The sequence below is a fragment of the Carcharhinus amblyrhynchos genome, unplaced genomic scaffold (assembly GCF_965287045.1).
Source record: "Carcharhinus amblyrhynchos unplaced genomic scaffold, sCarAmb.v2.hapA scaffold_44, whole genome shotgun sequence".
Lineage (NCBI taxonomy): Eukaryota > Metazoa > Chordata > Chondrichthyes > Carcharhiniformes > Carcharhinidae > Carcharhinus > Carcharhinus amblyrhynchos.
This window is the reverse complement of record NW_027649785.1, coordinates 845171-862738: the sequence shown is the minus strand read 5'-3', so window position 1 is coordinate 862738 and position 17568 is coordinate 845171. Positions and strand designations below refer to the sequence as shown.

Sequence of the window (17568 nt, the reverse complement as noted above, 5' to 3'; positions counted from 1 at the left end):
CATAGCTGAGATGCCAAATTTCCTTCGTCTTCTGAGAAAGTAGAGGCATTGTTGGAGCTTTCCTAACTATAGTGTTGGCGTGAGGGAGGACCTGGACAGGTTATTGGTGATCTGGAAACATAAAAACCTGAAGCTTTCGACCATTTCTATTTTGACCCCATTGATGTAGATAGGGGCATGTTTTCCACTACACTTCCTACATTTTGCGCTCTCTTGTTTCCTTCTCTATGAATGGTATGTTTTGTCTGTGTAGTGCGCAAGAAACAATATTTTTCACTGTATGTTAATGTATGTGGCAGTAATAAATCAAATCAAATCCTGAAGTCGATGACAATCTCCTTCATTTTGTTGTTATTGAGGGAGCGATTACTGTTGCCACACCAGTTCACCAGATCCTCTAGCTCAGTCCTGTACTCTGTCTCGTCATTGTTTGAGATCCAATCCACTACGGTGGTGTCATCAGCAAACTTGAAAATTGAGTTGTAGGGAAATTTGACCAACAGTCATAGCTGTATAAGGAGTATAATAGGGAGCTGAGAACACAGCCTTGTGGAGCACTGGTGTTGAGGATGATCATGGAGGAGCTGTTGTTGCCTGTCCTTACTGATTATGGTCTGTGAGTTAGGAAGTTCGGGATCTAATCACAGAAGGGGGAGTCGAGGTTCAGACCACGGAGTTTGGACGTGAGGACCTAGAAACTATCATTATCACTGTAGAGGTAATGTTGGGCAAGCTGATGGGGTTAAAAATAGATAAGTCTCCTGGCCCTGATGGAATGCATCCCAGGGTACTAAAAGAGGTGGCGGGGGAAATAACAAATGCACTAGTGATAATTTACCAAAATTCGCTGGACTCCCACGGATTAGAAAACAACAAATGTGATACCACTGTTTACAAAAGGAGGTAGATATAAGGCAGGTAACTGTTGGCTGGTTAGCTTGTATTAGGGAAAATGCTTGAATCTTATCATCAAGGAAGAAATAGCTAGACATCTGGATATAAATTGTCCCATTAATAAGCTGCAGCATGGGTTCATGAAGGGCAGGTCATGTTTGACTAATTTGGTGGAATTCTTTGAGAACATTATGTGCATGGTGGACAATGGGGGACCTGTGGATGTGGTATATCTGGATTTCCAGAAGGCATTTGACAAGGTGCTGCACCAAAGGCTGTTGCATAAGATAAAGGTGCATGGTGTAACGGGTAATGTGTTAGCCTGGACAGAGGGTTGGTTAACTGACAGAAAGCAAAGAGTGGGGGGGTAAATGGATGTTTTTCTGGTTTACAATCAGTGACTAGTGGTGTGCCTCAGGGATCAGTGTTGGGACCGCAATTGTTTACAAATTACGTAGATGATTTGGAGTTGGGGACCAGGTGTGATGTGTCAAAATTTGCAGATGACGTTAAGATGAGTAGCAGAGCAAAGTGTGCAAAGGATGCTGAAAGTCTGCAAAGGGATATAGATAGTCTAAATGAGTGGGCAAGGGTCTGGCAGATGGAGTACAATGTTGTAAATGTGAGATCATCTATTTTGGTAGGAGTAACAGCAAAATGGATTATTATTTAAATGGTGAAAAAGTTGCAGCATTCTGCTGTTCAGGGGACCTGGGTGTTCATGTGTATGAACAACAAAATGTTGGCTGCAAATGAAGCAGTTAATTAGGAAGGTAAATGGAATTTTGTTCCTCATTGCTAGAGGGATGGAGTTTAATAACAGGGAGGTTATGTTGCAGTTGTATAAAGTGCTGGTGAGGCCACACCTGGAGTACTATGTATAGTTTTGGTCTCCTTACTTAAGAAAGGATATACTGACACTGGGATGCAGAGGAGATTCACTAGGTTGATTCTGGAGTTGAGCAGGTTGGCTTATGAGGAGAGACTTGAGTAGACTGGGATTATACTCATTAGAATTTGGAAGAATGAAGGGGGAATCTTATAGAAACATATAAGATTATGAAGGGAGTAGATAAGATGGAAGCAGGGAGATTGTTTCCACTGGCAGGTGAAACTAGAATTAGGGGGCATGGCCTCATAATAAGGAGGAGCAGATTTAGGACTGAGTTGGGGAGGACCTTCTTCACCCAAAGAGTTGTGAATCTGTGGAATTCCCTGCCCAGTGAAGCAGTTGAACTGCCTCATTGAATGTTTTTAAGGCAAGGATAAATAAATTTTTGAACAGTAAAATAACTAAGGGCTATGGTGAGCTGGCAGGTAAGTGGAGCTGAGTACATGTAGAGATGGGCTATGATCTTATTGAATAGCAGAGCAGGCTCGAGGGGCCAGATGGCCTACTCCTGCTTCTAGTTCTTATGTTCTCTCATTTCCATAAAAGATTCCACCACACCCCCTCCCCTATTCGCATTCACCAAATATAAGAACATAAGAAATAGGAGCAGGAGTAGGCCATCTAGCCCTTCGAGCCTGCCCCGCCATTCAATAAGATCATGGCTGATCTGAAGTGGCTCAGTTCCACTTTCCCGCCTTCTCCCCATAACCCTTAATCCCCTTGCCTATCAAAAACCTATCTACCCGCGTCTTAAATATATTTAGCGAGGCAGCCACTTCAACGGGCAGAGAATTCCAGAGATTCACCACCCTTTGAGTGAAGAAGTTCCTCCTCAACTCCGTTCTAAACCGCCCCCCCCCCCTCTTATCTTGAAGCTGTGCTCTCTAGTCCTACTGTCTTTTCTGAGCGGGAAGAGACTCTCCACCTCCACCCTATCCATCCCATTCATCATCTTGTACGTCTCAATGAGATCTCCCCTCATCCTTCTAAACTCCAACGAGTACAAGCCTAGTTTATTCAGCCTCTCCTCATAGCTCAACCCCCTCAACTCCGGTATCAGCCTAGTGAACCTCCTCTGCACTCCCTGCAAGGCCAAAATATCCTTGCGTAAGTGCGGCGCCCAAAACTGCACACAGTACTCCAGCTGCGGCCTCACCAGTGCCCTGTACAGTTGCAGCAAGACCTCCCTACTTTTATATTCAATCCCCCTCGCTATGAAGGCCAGCATCCCATTCGCCTTCCTGACCACCTGCTGCACCTGCAGGCTCGGTTTTTGCGACTCATGCACAAGGACCCCGAGGTCCCTCTGCACCGTAGCATGCTGCAGCTTTTCACCATGTAAGTAGTAGTCCTTCCTACCATTATTCCTACCAAAGTGGACAACCTCACACTTGCCAACATTAAATTCCATTTGCCAGTTCCTGGCCCATTCGCCCAGCCTATCTAGATCCCTCTGCAGACTTTCCACACCCTCCGCACAATTTGCCGTTCCACCAATCTTTGTGTCATCAGCAAATTTCAAAACCTTACACTCGGTTCCCTCCTCCAGATCATCTATATAAATGGTAAATAGCTGAGGCCCCAGCACCGATCCCTGGGGCACTCCACTAGTCACCAACCGCCAATCCGAATAGCACCCATTGACACCCACTCTCTGCTTCCTACTTGACAGCCAATCCCCTATCCACGCTAACACCCTACCCCCTAACCTTCTGTAACAACCTCTTGTGCGGCACCTTATCAAACGCCTTCTGAAAATCGAGAAACACCACATCCATCGGTTCTCCTCTATCCACCGCACTAGACACATCCTCATAGAATTCCAATAAATTCGTCAGACACGACTTCCCCTTAACGAAACCGTGCTGCATCTGCTCTATCAAACAATTCTCCTCAAGATGCCTCGCTATTTTCTCCTTGATTACGGATTCAAGCATTTTACGTACAACAGATGTTAAACTAACCAGCCTATAATTCCCTGCCTTTTGCCTGCTACCCTTTTTAAACAACGGCATAACATTAGCTGTTTTCCAATCTTCCGGCACTTCCCCGGAATCCAGCGAGGTTTGGAAAATAATCACCAAGGCATATCCTCTATGTACTGAACTCATGAGCCCTGTAATAACATTGGGAAGTCTTTAAAATGTTCAAATAACTGTCAAACATTCAAAAACAAATCCTGTTAGGAACTCATAAAACTTTAAAAATAAACAAGTTCAGAGCCCTCTGGATAGCTGTATCAATAGCCTCTGCAGAGCTGAGTCCATTAGTGTATTTGGATTGCAGCCAAGCTTCCAGAATGAGATTCTATTGTACAGCTGAGTTGATAAAACCTCAAGAGGAATACATTGAAGTCTTTGAATTTGTTCAAAGAACTTGATCATCTGTTTAAGCTTTGCCGCAATGATGCAAATGTCCAGGCTGAATTTCAAAAGCTCAACCATGTGTTCAAGCTTTGAACCAGTGAACCAGATGTCTGAGCTGAAATTCAATAATAATACTAAAGCAAAGGGGACAACTGACACAGTAAATTCTGAATTTTAATATTTTTAAATGCAGAGGAACACTTTATCCAGTAGATAATGTTCTCTAATGCATTGGGAGACTTTCCCACTTCTCGAATGCATCAATGAAATGGCCACAGGATCAGGATCACTGTAGTAAAAACTTATAATGCAGCATTTCATTATGACCAGTGAATTTGGCAACACCTTTTAAACTTGCCTGTCAAATGGTTCCTGCTCCCAAACAGGCGTTCTCTTGATGATTTATGGTGCCTGTGTGCTGGTTTGAATCATGTTGCCTTCAAAACCTTTCATGAAAATTGCGGGTTGTGCAATAGAGCCAGCAATTTTGGGACAGCTGGATGTGGGCTCGCAACCCACCCCTTTATCCATTGTTGCTGGAAGTATCTGGTGGTGGGAATGGAGTAAGAAGTCTGACAACACCAGGTTTAAGTCCAACCGATTTATTTGATAGTAAACTCACAAGCTTGTTGGTGTTGTCAGACTTCTTACTGTGTTTACCCCAGTCCAACACCGACATCTCCACATGATGGGAATGGAGGCAGGAATCCTGGGATTGTGCTCTATTTTTAAAGACCCCTTGTCAGGACAAGAAACTCCAGGCCATTGACTTAAAAGTGACTGATCTCTTACATCCTTCCACATCCCTCAATGTCTCATTACCTACAGTGATTTCTTAAATCAGTAAACAACACTTTCAGTTTCATCAGCTTTCCACTTGTTTCTGACAACTGTTTTTGTAGTTGAAGAACTTCCTGGATAAATACACTCTTGACTTTTTCCATCTGCCATCAGTACTCATTTTCTTCAGTCTTTCTTCAAACTCTTTTTGCCATCTTCTTACCTTGGGAAGCTAAGACTCAGTGGCAGTGTTGTTTGCGTACATATTACATAAGAACATAAGAAATAGGAGCAGGAGTAGGCCATCTAGCCCTTCGAGCCTGCCCCGCCATTCAGTAAGATCATAGCTGATCTGAAGTGGATCAGTTCCACTTTCCCGCTTTCTCCCCATAACCCTTAATTCCCTTGTCTATCAAAAACCTATCTACCCGTGACTTAAATATATTTAGCAAGGTAGCCTCCACCACTTCAACGGGCAGAGAATTCCAGAGATTCACCACCCTTTGAGTGAAGAAGTTCCTCCTCAACTCTGATCTAAACTGCCCCCCCCCCTTATCTTGAGGCTGTGCCCTCTAGTCCTGCTATCCTTTCTAAGTGGGAAGAATCTCTCTACCTCTACCCTGTCCATCCCTTTCATTATCTTATACATCTCTATAAGATCCCCCCTCATCCTTCTAAACTCCAATGAGTACAGACCCAGTCTATTTAGTCCCTCTTCATAGTCCAACCCCCTCATCTCCGGTATCAGCCTAATGAACCTCCTCTGCACTCCCTCCAAGGCCAATATATCCTTGCGCAAGTGTGGCGACCAAAACTGCACACAGTATTCCAGCTGCGGCCTCACCAGTACCCTGTACAGTTGCAGCAAGACCTTCCTACTTTTATATCCTATCCCCCTCGCTGTAAAGGCCAGCATACCATTCGTCTTCTTGATCACCTGCTGCACCTGCAGACTGGGTTTTTGCAACTCGTGCACAAGGACCCCCAGGTCCCTCTGCACCGTAGCATGCTGCAGCTTTTCGCCCTTTAAATAGTAATCCCTCCTACTATTATTCCTGTCAAAGTGGATAACCTCACACTTGCTAACGTTATACCCCATCTGCCAGGTGTTCGCCCACTCGCTTAGCCTATCCAGATCCCTCTGCAGACTTTCCACACCCTCCACGCAATTTGCTTTTCCACTCATCTTAATGTCATCAGCAAATTTCGTCACCCTACACTCAGCCCCCTCCTCCATATCATCTATATAAAGGGTAAATTGCTGAGGCCCCAGCACCGATCCCTGCGGCACTCCACTAGTCACCAACCGCCAATCAGAATAGCACCCATTGATACCAAGATTGTTTTACAGATTGTTTTAACTTTGATTTGGTTTATTATTGTCACATGTATTGGGATACAGTGAAAAATATTGTTTCTTGCACACTGTACAGGCAAAACATACCATTCATAAAATACAGAAGGGGTAAAGAAAAGAGAGGATGCAGAATGTAATGTTACAGTCATAGCTAGGGTGCAGAGAAAGGTCAGCTTAATATACAAAGAACAAAGAACAAAAACAGCCCGGGGAATATAAGACAGGTCCATTCAAAAGTCTGATGACGACAGGGAAGAAGCTGTTCTTGAGTCAGTTGGTGCGTGATCTAAGACTTTTGTGTCTTTTTCCCATCGGAAGAAAGTATGTCCAAGTTGCATGGGGTCCTGGATTATGCTAGCTGCTTTTCTAAGCCAGCGGGAGATGTAGATAGAGTCAGTGGGAGGCTGGTATGCATGATGGACTGGGCTTCGTTCACAATCCTTTGTAGTTTCTTGCAGTCTTGGATAGAGCAGGAGCCATACCAAGCCGTGACACATCTAGAAAGAATGCTTTCTATGGTGCATCTGTAAAAGTTGGTGAGAGCCGTGGTGGACATATGAAATTCCCTTAGCCTCCTGAGAAAATAGAAGCATTGGTGGTCTTTCTTAACTAGATGTTGGACAGCTCTTACACAATTGGACACTGTGTCTTTTATTTCAGTTTTATTCATTCTCTGGTCATGATGCTTTCTGTTGCATCATTTGAATAAGTAAGTAACTAAATGCAGCCTGACCTCTTTTCCAGATAATGTGATGTGAGGGCGAATATGACTGTTTAAAATGGGGATATAAGTCATGCTGTGTCTTTTTTACTAACAGTGAACCATTGCAAATAATGTCTTAAAACCACCTGTTAACATTTTTGAAGAGGATTTTTCTGTTGATTATAGTAATTTTTCCAGTTCAGTAGTATGTTGGCAGCACCATTGTATCTCTGATTTACACAATTCAATTTTGTGATCATTATTTCAGTTAATTGTGTTGAACATGGTGAACCACTTTACTCCATCCCACTCAAATTTTGTGTTTCCCTAGGATTTCAATGAAGAGATGCATAGGAGGAATATGCATGATATGGGACATCAACAGTGTGGAGAGAAGAAAGGGAAAGTACTCTGCAAGTTCTTTGTAGAGGGCAGATGCTCAAAGGTGAGGCAGTATAGTTAAAAGTAATGGCATATTTCTGTTCATAGCTGAGGAGTTAGTTCGTTCAACATTAACCATCAATCACGTATGAAACTGCAGTCTATCAACCAGATTCAGAGTAAGTTTACAGCCAAACTCCTGTTCAACCGGAGGTGCCCTACCATTGGCTGGCAGAGAAATCTTCTTCTGCCATTGTTGAATGCATCCCTTGCTGCTGGGAAACCCCATGGTGGTGGTGGGTGGAACCATCAGCAGGACCAGAAGATCCCACTGGCGTGAATAGCCAGAAAATTCTGTCCCTCAACTGCGTCATTCACAAGGATTTTTGGAAGGCTTTACAGTAATGATTAGGAATTAAAATGTTATCTAAATATCCCCTCCATTCCCTGGGACACAGGTCTGAATTATAACATCAGTGCCTCTGTCCAAAACCTAATGGTCAGTTAATTCAATACCGACTAGAGATGAAACGTGAAACTCTATTCTGTTAACTATTCTTTTGTCAGAACTTGTTTTTTCAAAAATTTTTAACACTAGGCATTACATTTTTTGTACTTGTGTACATTATAGAAATTTATGTTATTAGTCTCAATACTCAATTATTCTTTGCACATGAACACTGAACCTGAAACAGGACTGTCAGCATGTAACAACATGAAGCTAACCATGTGTGTGGAAGTGGCACAGCGCTTTCAAGTGTGTGTACAAATTTCTTTTGGAAAATCTTTAAAATAATTGTCTCAGTGTAATTTCTCGGGAGTACTCGATATCTACCCCCAAAACTTAATATCAGTTCACGCTCAAGATATGATAGCCTACAGAAACAACCTAGGTGAATTGTGCAATAAACACTTCACTTCAAATTCATTTCCACCAGGTTCTTCCTTTAGTTGTGAATTCTTCAACCTGATGTAAAAATAAAAAATGACCGTACTTAATTTTGGTTCATATTGTGGTTGCTTGCATCCAGAGGAGGTAATATTCTAGTGGTGTTATTGCTAGATTATTAATCCAGAAACTCAGCTGACGCTCTGAGGACCTGGGTTTGAATCCTGCCACAGCAGATGGTGGAATTTGAATTCCATAAAAGATATCTGAAATTAAGAATCTACTGATGACCATGAAACCATTGTCGATTGTCAGAAAAACCCATCAGGTTCACTAATGTCCTTTAAGGAAGGAAATCTGCTATTCTGTCTGGCCTACATGTGACTCCGGAGCCACAGCAATGTGGTCGACTCTCAACTGTCCTCGGGCAACTACTGATGGGCAATAAGTGCTGGCCAGCCAGCAATGCCCATGTCCCATGAATGAATAAAAAAATCCTGCTTCCAACTGACAGGTTCATTGTGGTAATTGGCCCTCTTAACTTAGAAACATAGAAACTAGAAGCAGGAGTAGGCCATTTGGCCTTTCCAGCCTGCTTCACCATTTGATCATGGCTGATCATTGAATTCATTATCCTGATCCCATCTCCTCCCCCCATACCCCTTGATCCCTTTAGCCCCAAGAACTATATCTAATTTCTTCTTGAAATAGACAAAGTTTTGGCCTCAACTACACTACGTGGTAATGAATTCCACACATTCACCACCCTCTGGGTGAAGGAATTTCTCTTCACCTCAGTCCTTATCCTCAAACTGTAACTGCTTGTTCTGGACTCCCTCACCACTGGGAACATTCTTTCTGAATCTACCCTGTCCTTCTCTCCCTCCATTTTCCTCCTGTGTGCCACGAAGAGTTCCGCCCACAAACAGGACTGAAATAATACATGCTCACCCACAATGATAAACAGCAATGGAACATTTTCTATGGCTTTCCAGCACTATGCATATTGGGCAGAGCTGTATCATGTAACCTGATTCATAAGAACATAAGAAATAGGAGCAGGAGTAGGCCAACTAGCCCTTCGAGCCTGCCCCGCCATTCAATAAGATCATGGCTGATCTGTCATGGCTCAGTTCCACATTCCCGCCCTCTCCCCATAACCCTTAATCCCCTCTCTTATCAAAAACCCATCAACCCGCGTCTTAAAAATATTTAGCGAGGCAGCCTCCACCACTTCAACGGGCAGAGAATTCCAGAGATTCACCACCCTTTGAGTGAAGAAGTTCCTCCTCAACTCTGTTCTAAACCGCCCCCCTCCTTTATCTTGAGGCTGTGCCCCCTAGTCCTGCTGTCCTTTCTGAGCAGGAAGATTCATCTGTGCCTAAGCATTGTCTACATTACTGAAGATTCCAAAGTATAGGTAAATGGGTAAGTCCTTTATGTGACCTGACAAGATTCTATGGCTTTTATATCTAACATTAGATTATGGTACATTTATCCTAATTATCATTTGCTACATTTTTTTGCTTGTGCGTGTTTTGTTCAAATGAGAGTGGTGAATAAATTTTAACTGTTGTTTTATTTTTCTGCTTTCTACAGGGAGACCAGTGCAATTTCAGCCATGATTTAGGGCCACCCAGGAAGCGAGAGCTCTGCAGATTTTACTACAATGGTTTCTGTGCTAAAGCAGAAAATTGTCTATATATGCACAATATCCTTTCCTTATGTTTCCGCTTTTCAGTGATGCTAAGCTGACAGTACAACTCAGGCAGACAGGCTCTGCTGATCCGAGCCCAAGGCATGTTGGTGTGGGACCAGCTGAGAAAAGATGACAATATCTTGGTTCTGACCCTGTGAAGACTATGGGTGGGATTCTCCAGTCGTTTCTGTGCCCTCCCCACTGCTAGTGAGAATGGAGAATTTGGCATTCCAGTCAAAACTTTGTTTACTTCAGCGGCGCTGGTGAATCCCAGCTGTGAACAAGGACAAAGGTTTTCGGTGTATAGGTTTTTCACACAGAGGGTCGTGGGGGTATGGAATGCCCTACCAAACAAGGTGGTGGAGGCAGGCACGCAGGACTTGTTTAAGGTTTACTTAGATAGGCACATGAGTGAAACAGGGATGGAGGGTTATAGGAGATGGTTTTAAAAAGAGTCAGAGCCTTGGGACGATACTGGAAATATAATGCTTCATGTTGATACAAATTGTCCCTAAACTATTCTCCCCTGAATCTGGTTTCCAATGGGGGTACCATACGCATACACACGGGTCAAGGTAGGTGTAGGAAAATGCTTTTGAGATGGCGGCGCAGGCTCGTTGGGCTGAGGGGCCTGTTTCCCGTGCTGGGTTGTTCTTTGTTCTTTGTTAGCATCAGTGCAGTGTCTGGTCAACTTTGAAAAGTGCTTTAATAGTACTTCTGAGTGCCACCCATTTGATAAACTGGTTTTACAAATAATATTTTGGCAAAGCATACATACTGCTGCCAGACTGCAGAATTCACTATCTAGCAGTAGTACTTTTTTTTATTTCAGAATTCCAGCTCTTTTCTTTCCATCTTCACTTTCTAAAAACTGGTTACCGACAGTTAAGGTTTCCCATGCAAAGTGACCATTACAATTTTTACTTTAAGTACTGGTTTACAAAAAGTGCACACTCTAACTGGATTTTTAACACTCACGTTAACTGCAGAAAGTTTTGGGTAATTGGGAGGGAGCACAGGAAAATAATTGATTTTTGGAATTTACATTTTAAATCAGAATGGTTTAATTGAAATTTTTTTCTTTATAAGTCGTGGAAAGTGTATTTCCTGTAAATGTAACTCTTAATTCTTGTTAAGCTTTTTGTATCATCATTCAGTCATATTTCAGTCACACCCAATCATAGTTATATTTAGTATAATTAAACTAGATTTATGATTCCCTTGTGCTTGTTTTAATACGTGTCCCTCCAAGCTTCATCTAACCGTCTCTTAGCTCACTCCAAAATCTGCTGTTTTGCACAAGACAGTTATGTTTTTATACTTAAGCAGTAATAGTCTTTTCTAAGCTTGAAACCAGTCTCTGCCCTTACTTCAGGCCAATTCTGCATTTTTAAAATTTCAAAACTGAGCAAATCCCCATCCTGTACCACACTCTACCGCAGCTGATATTTTTATGAATACCAGAGGCAGGAACAGTGGAAGCATTGAAACCGTTTGTGACCCAGCTTCTGATATTGTGTCTCAGCTTTGGGCCATGCCTTAGCCTCAGCAATCTCCTTAGAACTGCCAATATGCAAACCTCCTTCTGCCAAATAAACATGGAAGATAATGTACCTTCCAATCAAGACTTGTTATAAATAGTAAAATACAGTTTTTGTGCTGTATGGACATGATTGCCTCTTATTATTTGTAATACAATTTGTGTCATTATCACCATAGCAGCAGAATAATTTCCTGTTCTTATAAAACCATCAGACTGGCTGCCATCAGTGAGATGCGAGATCTATCTGTGTTACCAAACTACAGATGTACATAGAATGAAATTAATAATGCCCCCTCTCTCTAAGGAAAGGATCCTGCTTTTCATGCAAACTCTTTCTGTTTATCCAACGATCTCTTTAATGTTAGAACAGAGTAGGACAAAGCAGACCGCTCGATTGACACCCCTTCGACAAACATTCAGTCCCTCCACCATTGACAGTAGTGTAAATCATCTACAAGATGCACTGCAGGAATTCACCACAACTCCTCAAGCGGCTCCTTACAAACTCACGAAAGCTACCAGCTAGAAGAACTAAGTCAGCAGACACATGGGAACACCGCCACCTAGAAGCTCACCACCCTGACTTGGAAATATATCATGATTCATAAGAACATAAGAAATAGGAGCGGGAGTAGGCCATCTAGCCCCTGGAGCCTGCCCTGCCATTCAATAAGATCATGGCTGATCTGAAGTGGCTCAGTTCCACTTTCCCGCTTTCTCCCCATAACCCTTAATCCCCTTGCCTACCAAAAACCTATCTACCCACGTCTTAAATATATTTAGCGAGGTAGCCTCCATCACTTCAATGGGCAGAGAATTCCAGAGATTCACCACCCTTTGAGTGAAGAAGTTCCTCCTCAACTCTGTTCTAAACTGCCCCCCCTATCTTAGAGGCTGTGCCCTCTAGTCCCTCTAGATTCCTTCACTGTTGCAAGTCAAAATCCTGCAGTCCCCTTCCTAACGGCACTGAGTGTGTACGTACACCACGTGGACTGCAGTAGTTCAAGAAGGCAGCTCACCACCAGCTTATCAAGGGCAATTAAGGATGGACAGTTTGCTGACTTGGCTAGCGAAGCCCACATCCCGTAAATGAATTATTAAGAATTGCCTCCCTGTTTTCCCTTTTTACTAAAGTCTTTTAAAACTTTGAAACTTGGTGTCAGTTAATCAGTATTACTCAATTTACTTTATAAGAACATAAGAAATAGGAGCAGGAGTAGGCCATCTATCCCTTTGAGCCTGCCCTGCCATTCAATAAGATCATGGCTGATCTGAAGTGGCTCAGTTCCACTTTCCCGCTTTCTCCCCATAACCCTTAATATCCTTGTCTATCAGAAACCTATCTACCCGTGACTTAAATATATTCAGTGAGGTAGCCTCCACCACTTCAACAGGCAGAGAATTCCAGAGATTCACCACCCTTTGAGTGAAGAAGTTCCTCCTCAACTCTGATCTAAACTGGCCCCCCCCTTATCTTGAGGCTGTGCCCTCTAGTCCTGCTATCCTTTCTAAGCGGGAAGAATCTCTCTACCTCTATCTATCCCCTTCATTATTTTAGACGTCTCTATAGTCCAGCCTTCTAAAGGCCAACGAGGACAGACCCAGTCTATTTAGCCTCTCTTCATAGGCTAATCCCCCTCATCTCTGGTATCAGCCTAGTGAACCTTATCTTCTCTTATGCTAGTTTTAACCTTTAATCCCTGCATGCATATCCAGTCTTTGCTATTCAATTCAGAGTTTTGATGCAGAGACTGTACAACATTCGAGTCAGGTCCAGATCTGACTGCAGTGGCACATGGTGTGATATCACCTTAGGTTGGATCATCTGGTTTGGAGCCTGTCTCACTTGAGTTGTCGAATCAAGTTTGAAGCATTCTCAAAAGTTCTTGAACTTTCTCATACTCCAGACGGTTGCGTGTATTTATTAGCGCCATAACTAGACTTACATTAATAATGCAATGAAGATACTGTGAAAATCTCCTTGTCATCACACTCCGGCACCTATTTGGGTGCACTGAGGGAGAATTTAACATGGACAATGGCACCTAACCTGCATTTGGGAGGAAACCCATGCAGATGCGGGGGTAAGCAAGCAGACTCCGCACAGACGATGACTCAAGCCGGGAATCGAACTTGGGTCCTTGGCGCTGTGAGGTAGCAGTGCTCACCACTGTGTCACCGTGCCGCCTTCCAGGTCTGAGAATAGACAAGCATCTCTCCAAAGGTTTACCCTGCATGAGTGGGTATGAGCATACGAACAAAACACTCCCTTAACTGCCACAATTTAATTTAGAAACAGGCTTGAGAATTGAGACTGTGTGAGCTGTGGGATAAACAGCACAAATTCTCTAGCGGCGGGGGGGAAATAAACTGAGTTTGTTGGCATTATTTATTGACCCTTTCAGAAAATGCAAAAATAATTGTTCAAAGTTCGGTTGAGCTTTTATAGTTGGAAAAGTGTTCTCCTTTCAGGAAAACTTATTGTCCTTAATGTGCCTCACATGAATTCCCTTGTAAGTTCTTTCATACAACTGGAAATTGTTACCAGGGTGACGAGTGCAAATTTTCCCACAGACACCTAACTGAAGAAACCAGGGAGCTGCTGGACAAGGTAAAGGAAATTGTAGATTTCTGTCCCAGTTTTCTCCCTTCTTGTCAGCAGTGACTTAGTTCAGGATGTAGTTGCAGGATGGTGGCAGTCTTTCAGTTCCTTGCTTTCAGTGGTCATTCTCCAGTTGTGATTCTGTACCTTAACTGCAGCTTATTCTATCATGGGACAGGAGTCTAAGTACAATCTTGTTCTCGTCCAATACTTAAAGTCAGATAATTTTCAGCAGATGGTCACTGGTTCATAATGGAGAGCAAGTATCCTGTTTCATTTGTAGCATCATTGCATTTTCCTAGATCAGCTCACACATCAACCCACGATTAAATCAGGGACCAAACCGGAAAACGCTGGAAGATCTCAGCAGGTCTGGCAGCATCTGTAAGGAGAGAGAAGAGCTGGTGTTTCGAAGACCCTTTGTCAAAGATTCGCGCCTCCGTAGTAATTTGCTTTTATTAAACCAGGGACATGCCTAATCTGCATTGACTAGTGTGAAGCACTTCAGTGCACTTTCTCCCTCTATTGTTTTTGGAGAACAGAAGCTGCTAATTTTGAACCATTCATGTCAGTTAATACAGTATTAGTTTTATACATTATCAATTGATATGCTTCCTGCTACAAGGAAATTGCTTATCTTAGAATTGGCTTACACATTGGAGCCATTCAAGTCATAGTGACGTTGGAGATTCTTGTGTTGCCTTATCTGCTCTCCTTATCAATCTGTCCTGCCATCTTAAGGGATCTACAGATATTCACTCACATGTTTCTCACTTCATTTACACCTCTCAACATCCTCCCATTTCATGGGATCATAGAATCCGTACAGTGCAGAAGGAGGCCATTTGGCCTATTGAGTCTGCACCAACTATCAAACGAAGTATCTTACCCAAGCTTTCTCCTGCATCCTATCCCTGTAACACCACACATTTCCTGTTCCCACCAGCGATTTCAAATGCCCTCTCCATATGGCGTGAATGGTTGTATCTCGTGCATTACCCCTTTGCCTGTGAGCGCTCACGCGTGTTGTGCTGAACTTGGTTCTGCAATGAGAAACAGGGAGAGAGTGTAAGCAGGACAAATGCCAGTTCACAAGGTGATGTGATTTGACGTGCATTGGCACATGAGTAGGAGTGTCAGTCAGAGGCTGAATGTTTAAAACATATTTTATGAGATTTACTTTCCTCTTTTTTAACCGCATTGTTATAAAACATGAGATATATTCAAGTGTGAAAGGACAGAAAAACAGACAATGCTTTTTGCTAGTGGCTAAGTAATCCATGCCTGTTAATCAAATCACTTAAAAGGATGCAGGCATTAGATGCTAACCTGCCAGTGTTCAAAGGGTACCCTCCAGTGAAACTGACCACCAAAGCGCCCCCCCCCCCCCCCCCCCCCCCCCGCCAAACCTCCTTACTACCCCTTACCTTAAATATCTGCTCCCTGGTCATTGATCCCTCCACCAAGGGGAAAAGTTTCTTCCTGTCTACTCTGTCTATGCCCCTCACAATTCTATATGTCCCAATTGTGTCCCCTCTCAGTCTTTTCTGCTCCAAGGAAAGCAACCCCAGTCTTTCCAATCTATTTTCATAACTAAATCTCTCCAGCCCAGGTAACATCCTGGTAAATCTCCTCTCCAACTTTCCCAGTGAGTGCTATCACATCCCTCCTATAATGTGGCTTCCAGAACTGCACGCAATATTCTAGCTGTGACCCAACCAACGTTTTATATAGTTCAAGGATAACTTTCTTGCACTTAAACTCTATGCCTCGGCTAATAAAGGCAAGCACAGCATATGCCTTCTTAACCACTTTATCCACCTGTTCTGCTACATTAAGGAATCAGTTTACATGCACACCAATGCCCCTCCGATCCTCAGTGTTTCTCGGGATTCTTTGTCCTGTTTGTCCTGCCCAAGTGCATCACCTGACACTTATCTGGATTGAATTCCATTTGCTGCTGACCAGCCAGTCTATATCCTCCTGTAATCTAAAGCTATCTTCCTCACTATTCACCACCCTGCCAATTTTCATATCACCTGCGAACTTACTCATCAATCCTCCTACATTCAAGTCTAAATCATTTATATAAACCATAAATAGCAAGGGCTGTGACACCTGCAGAAAAACCCCTTGACCATCACCCTCTGCTTCCTGCTGCTCAACCAATTCTGGATCCCATGGGATCTTACCTTTGTTATCAATCTCCCATGTGGGACTTTGTCAAAAACTTTGCTGAAGTCCAGGAAGACTGCATCAAATACATTGCCCTCATCTACGCACCAGGTCACCTCATCAAAAAGTTCAATCAAGTTGGTCAGACATGATCTCCTTAACAAAACCATGCTGACTGTTCTTGATTAATCCCTGCCCCTCCAAATGCAGATTCATTCTGTTTCTCAGAATTGCTTCCAATAGTTTCCCACCACTGAGGTTAGACTGACCGGCCTGTAGTTATCTGGTTTATCCCTTCCTGCCTTCTTGAATAATGAAACCACATTCATTGTCCTTCAGTCCTCCTGTGACCAGAGCAAAATTTGAAAATTATTGCCAGTGCCCCTGCCATTTGTTCCCTTGCCTCACTCACAGGCTGGGATATATTTCACCTGGCCCTGGAGATCTATCTACTTTTAAGCTTGTCAAACCACTCAGAACCTCCTGCCTGTCTATGTTAATTTCTTTAATTGTTTCACAGTCCTTCTCCCTGATTTCTGTGCCTACATTGTCTCTCTCACTAGTGAACACCGATACAAAGGGTGAGATTTCCCGGCTGCGCTCACCCCAAGAATGGAAAATTCCTCCCGAGGTCAATGGACCTTTGCATGGTCCGCCCCTGCCCACTACGATTCTGGTGGCGAGCAGGACGGGACAATTCCTACCAAAATATTCATTTATAACTCTACCTACATCTTCCTGCTCCATACACGGATTACCATTGTGGTCCTTCATGGCCCTACTCCTTCCCTAGTCATCCTTTTATCCTTAATGTTGGTCCTGTACCCCCCCTATTTCCTCCATGAATGAACAAAGAAAATTATAGCACAGGAACAGGCCCTTTGGCTTCCCAAGCCTGCACCAACCATGTTCCCTGACTTAACTAAAACCCCCCACGGTTCCGGGGACCATATCCCTCTATTCCCATCTCATTTGCGTACTTGTCAAGATGCCCCTTAAAAGTCAGTACTATTTCCGCTTCCACTATCCCCCCTGGCAACGAGTTCCAGGCACCCACCGCTCTGTAAAAAATCTGCCTCTTACGTCTTTTTTGAAACTTGCCCCACCTTAAACCTATGCCCCTAGTAATTGACTCTTCCACCCTGGGAAAAAATTTCTGACTATCCAATCTATCCATGCCTCTCATGATCTTGTAGACTTCTAGCAGGTCTCCCCTCAACCTCCATCACTCCAGTGAGAACAAACCAAGTTTCTCCAACCTCTCCTCATAGCCAATGCTCTCCATAT

At 43.3% G+C, this 17568-nt stretch overlaps 1 protein-coding gene across 1 annotated transcript in view; it reads left to right on the top strand.

Annotated features, from left to right (window-relative positions):
- Positions 1-17568, top strand: part of zc3h4 (zinc finger CCCH-type containing 4) — a 66503-nt gene that overhangs the window by 26603 nt on the left and 22332 nt on the right. Inside the window, exons 6-8 of the mRNA XM_080181993.1 lie at positions 7324-7437; positions 9862-9973; positions 14006-14115. Of these exons, the coding sequence (XP_080038119.1) occupies positions 7324-7437; positions 9862-9973; positions 14006-14115 (336 nt within the window). The remainder of the gene's footprint in view (positions 1-7323; positions 7438-9861; positions 9974-14005; positions 14116-17568) is intronic.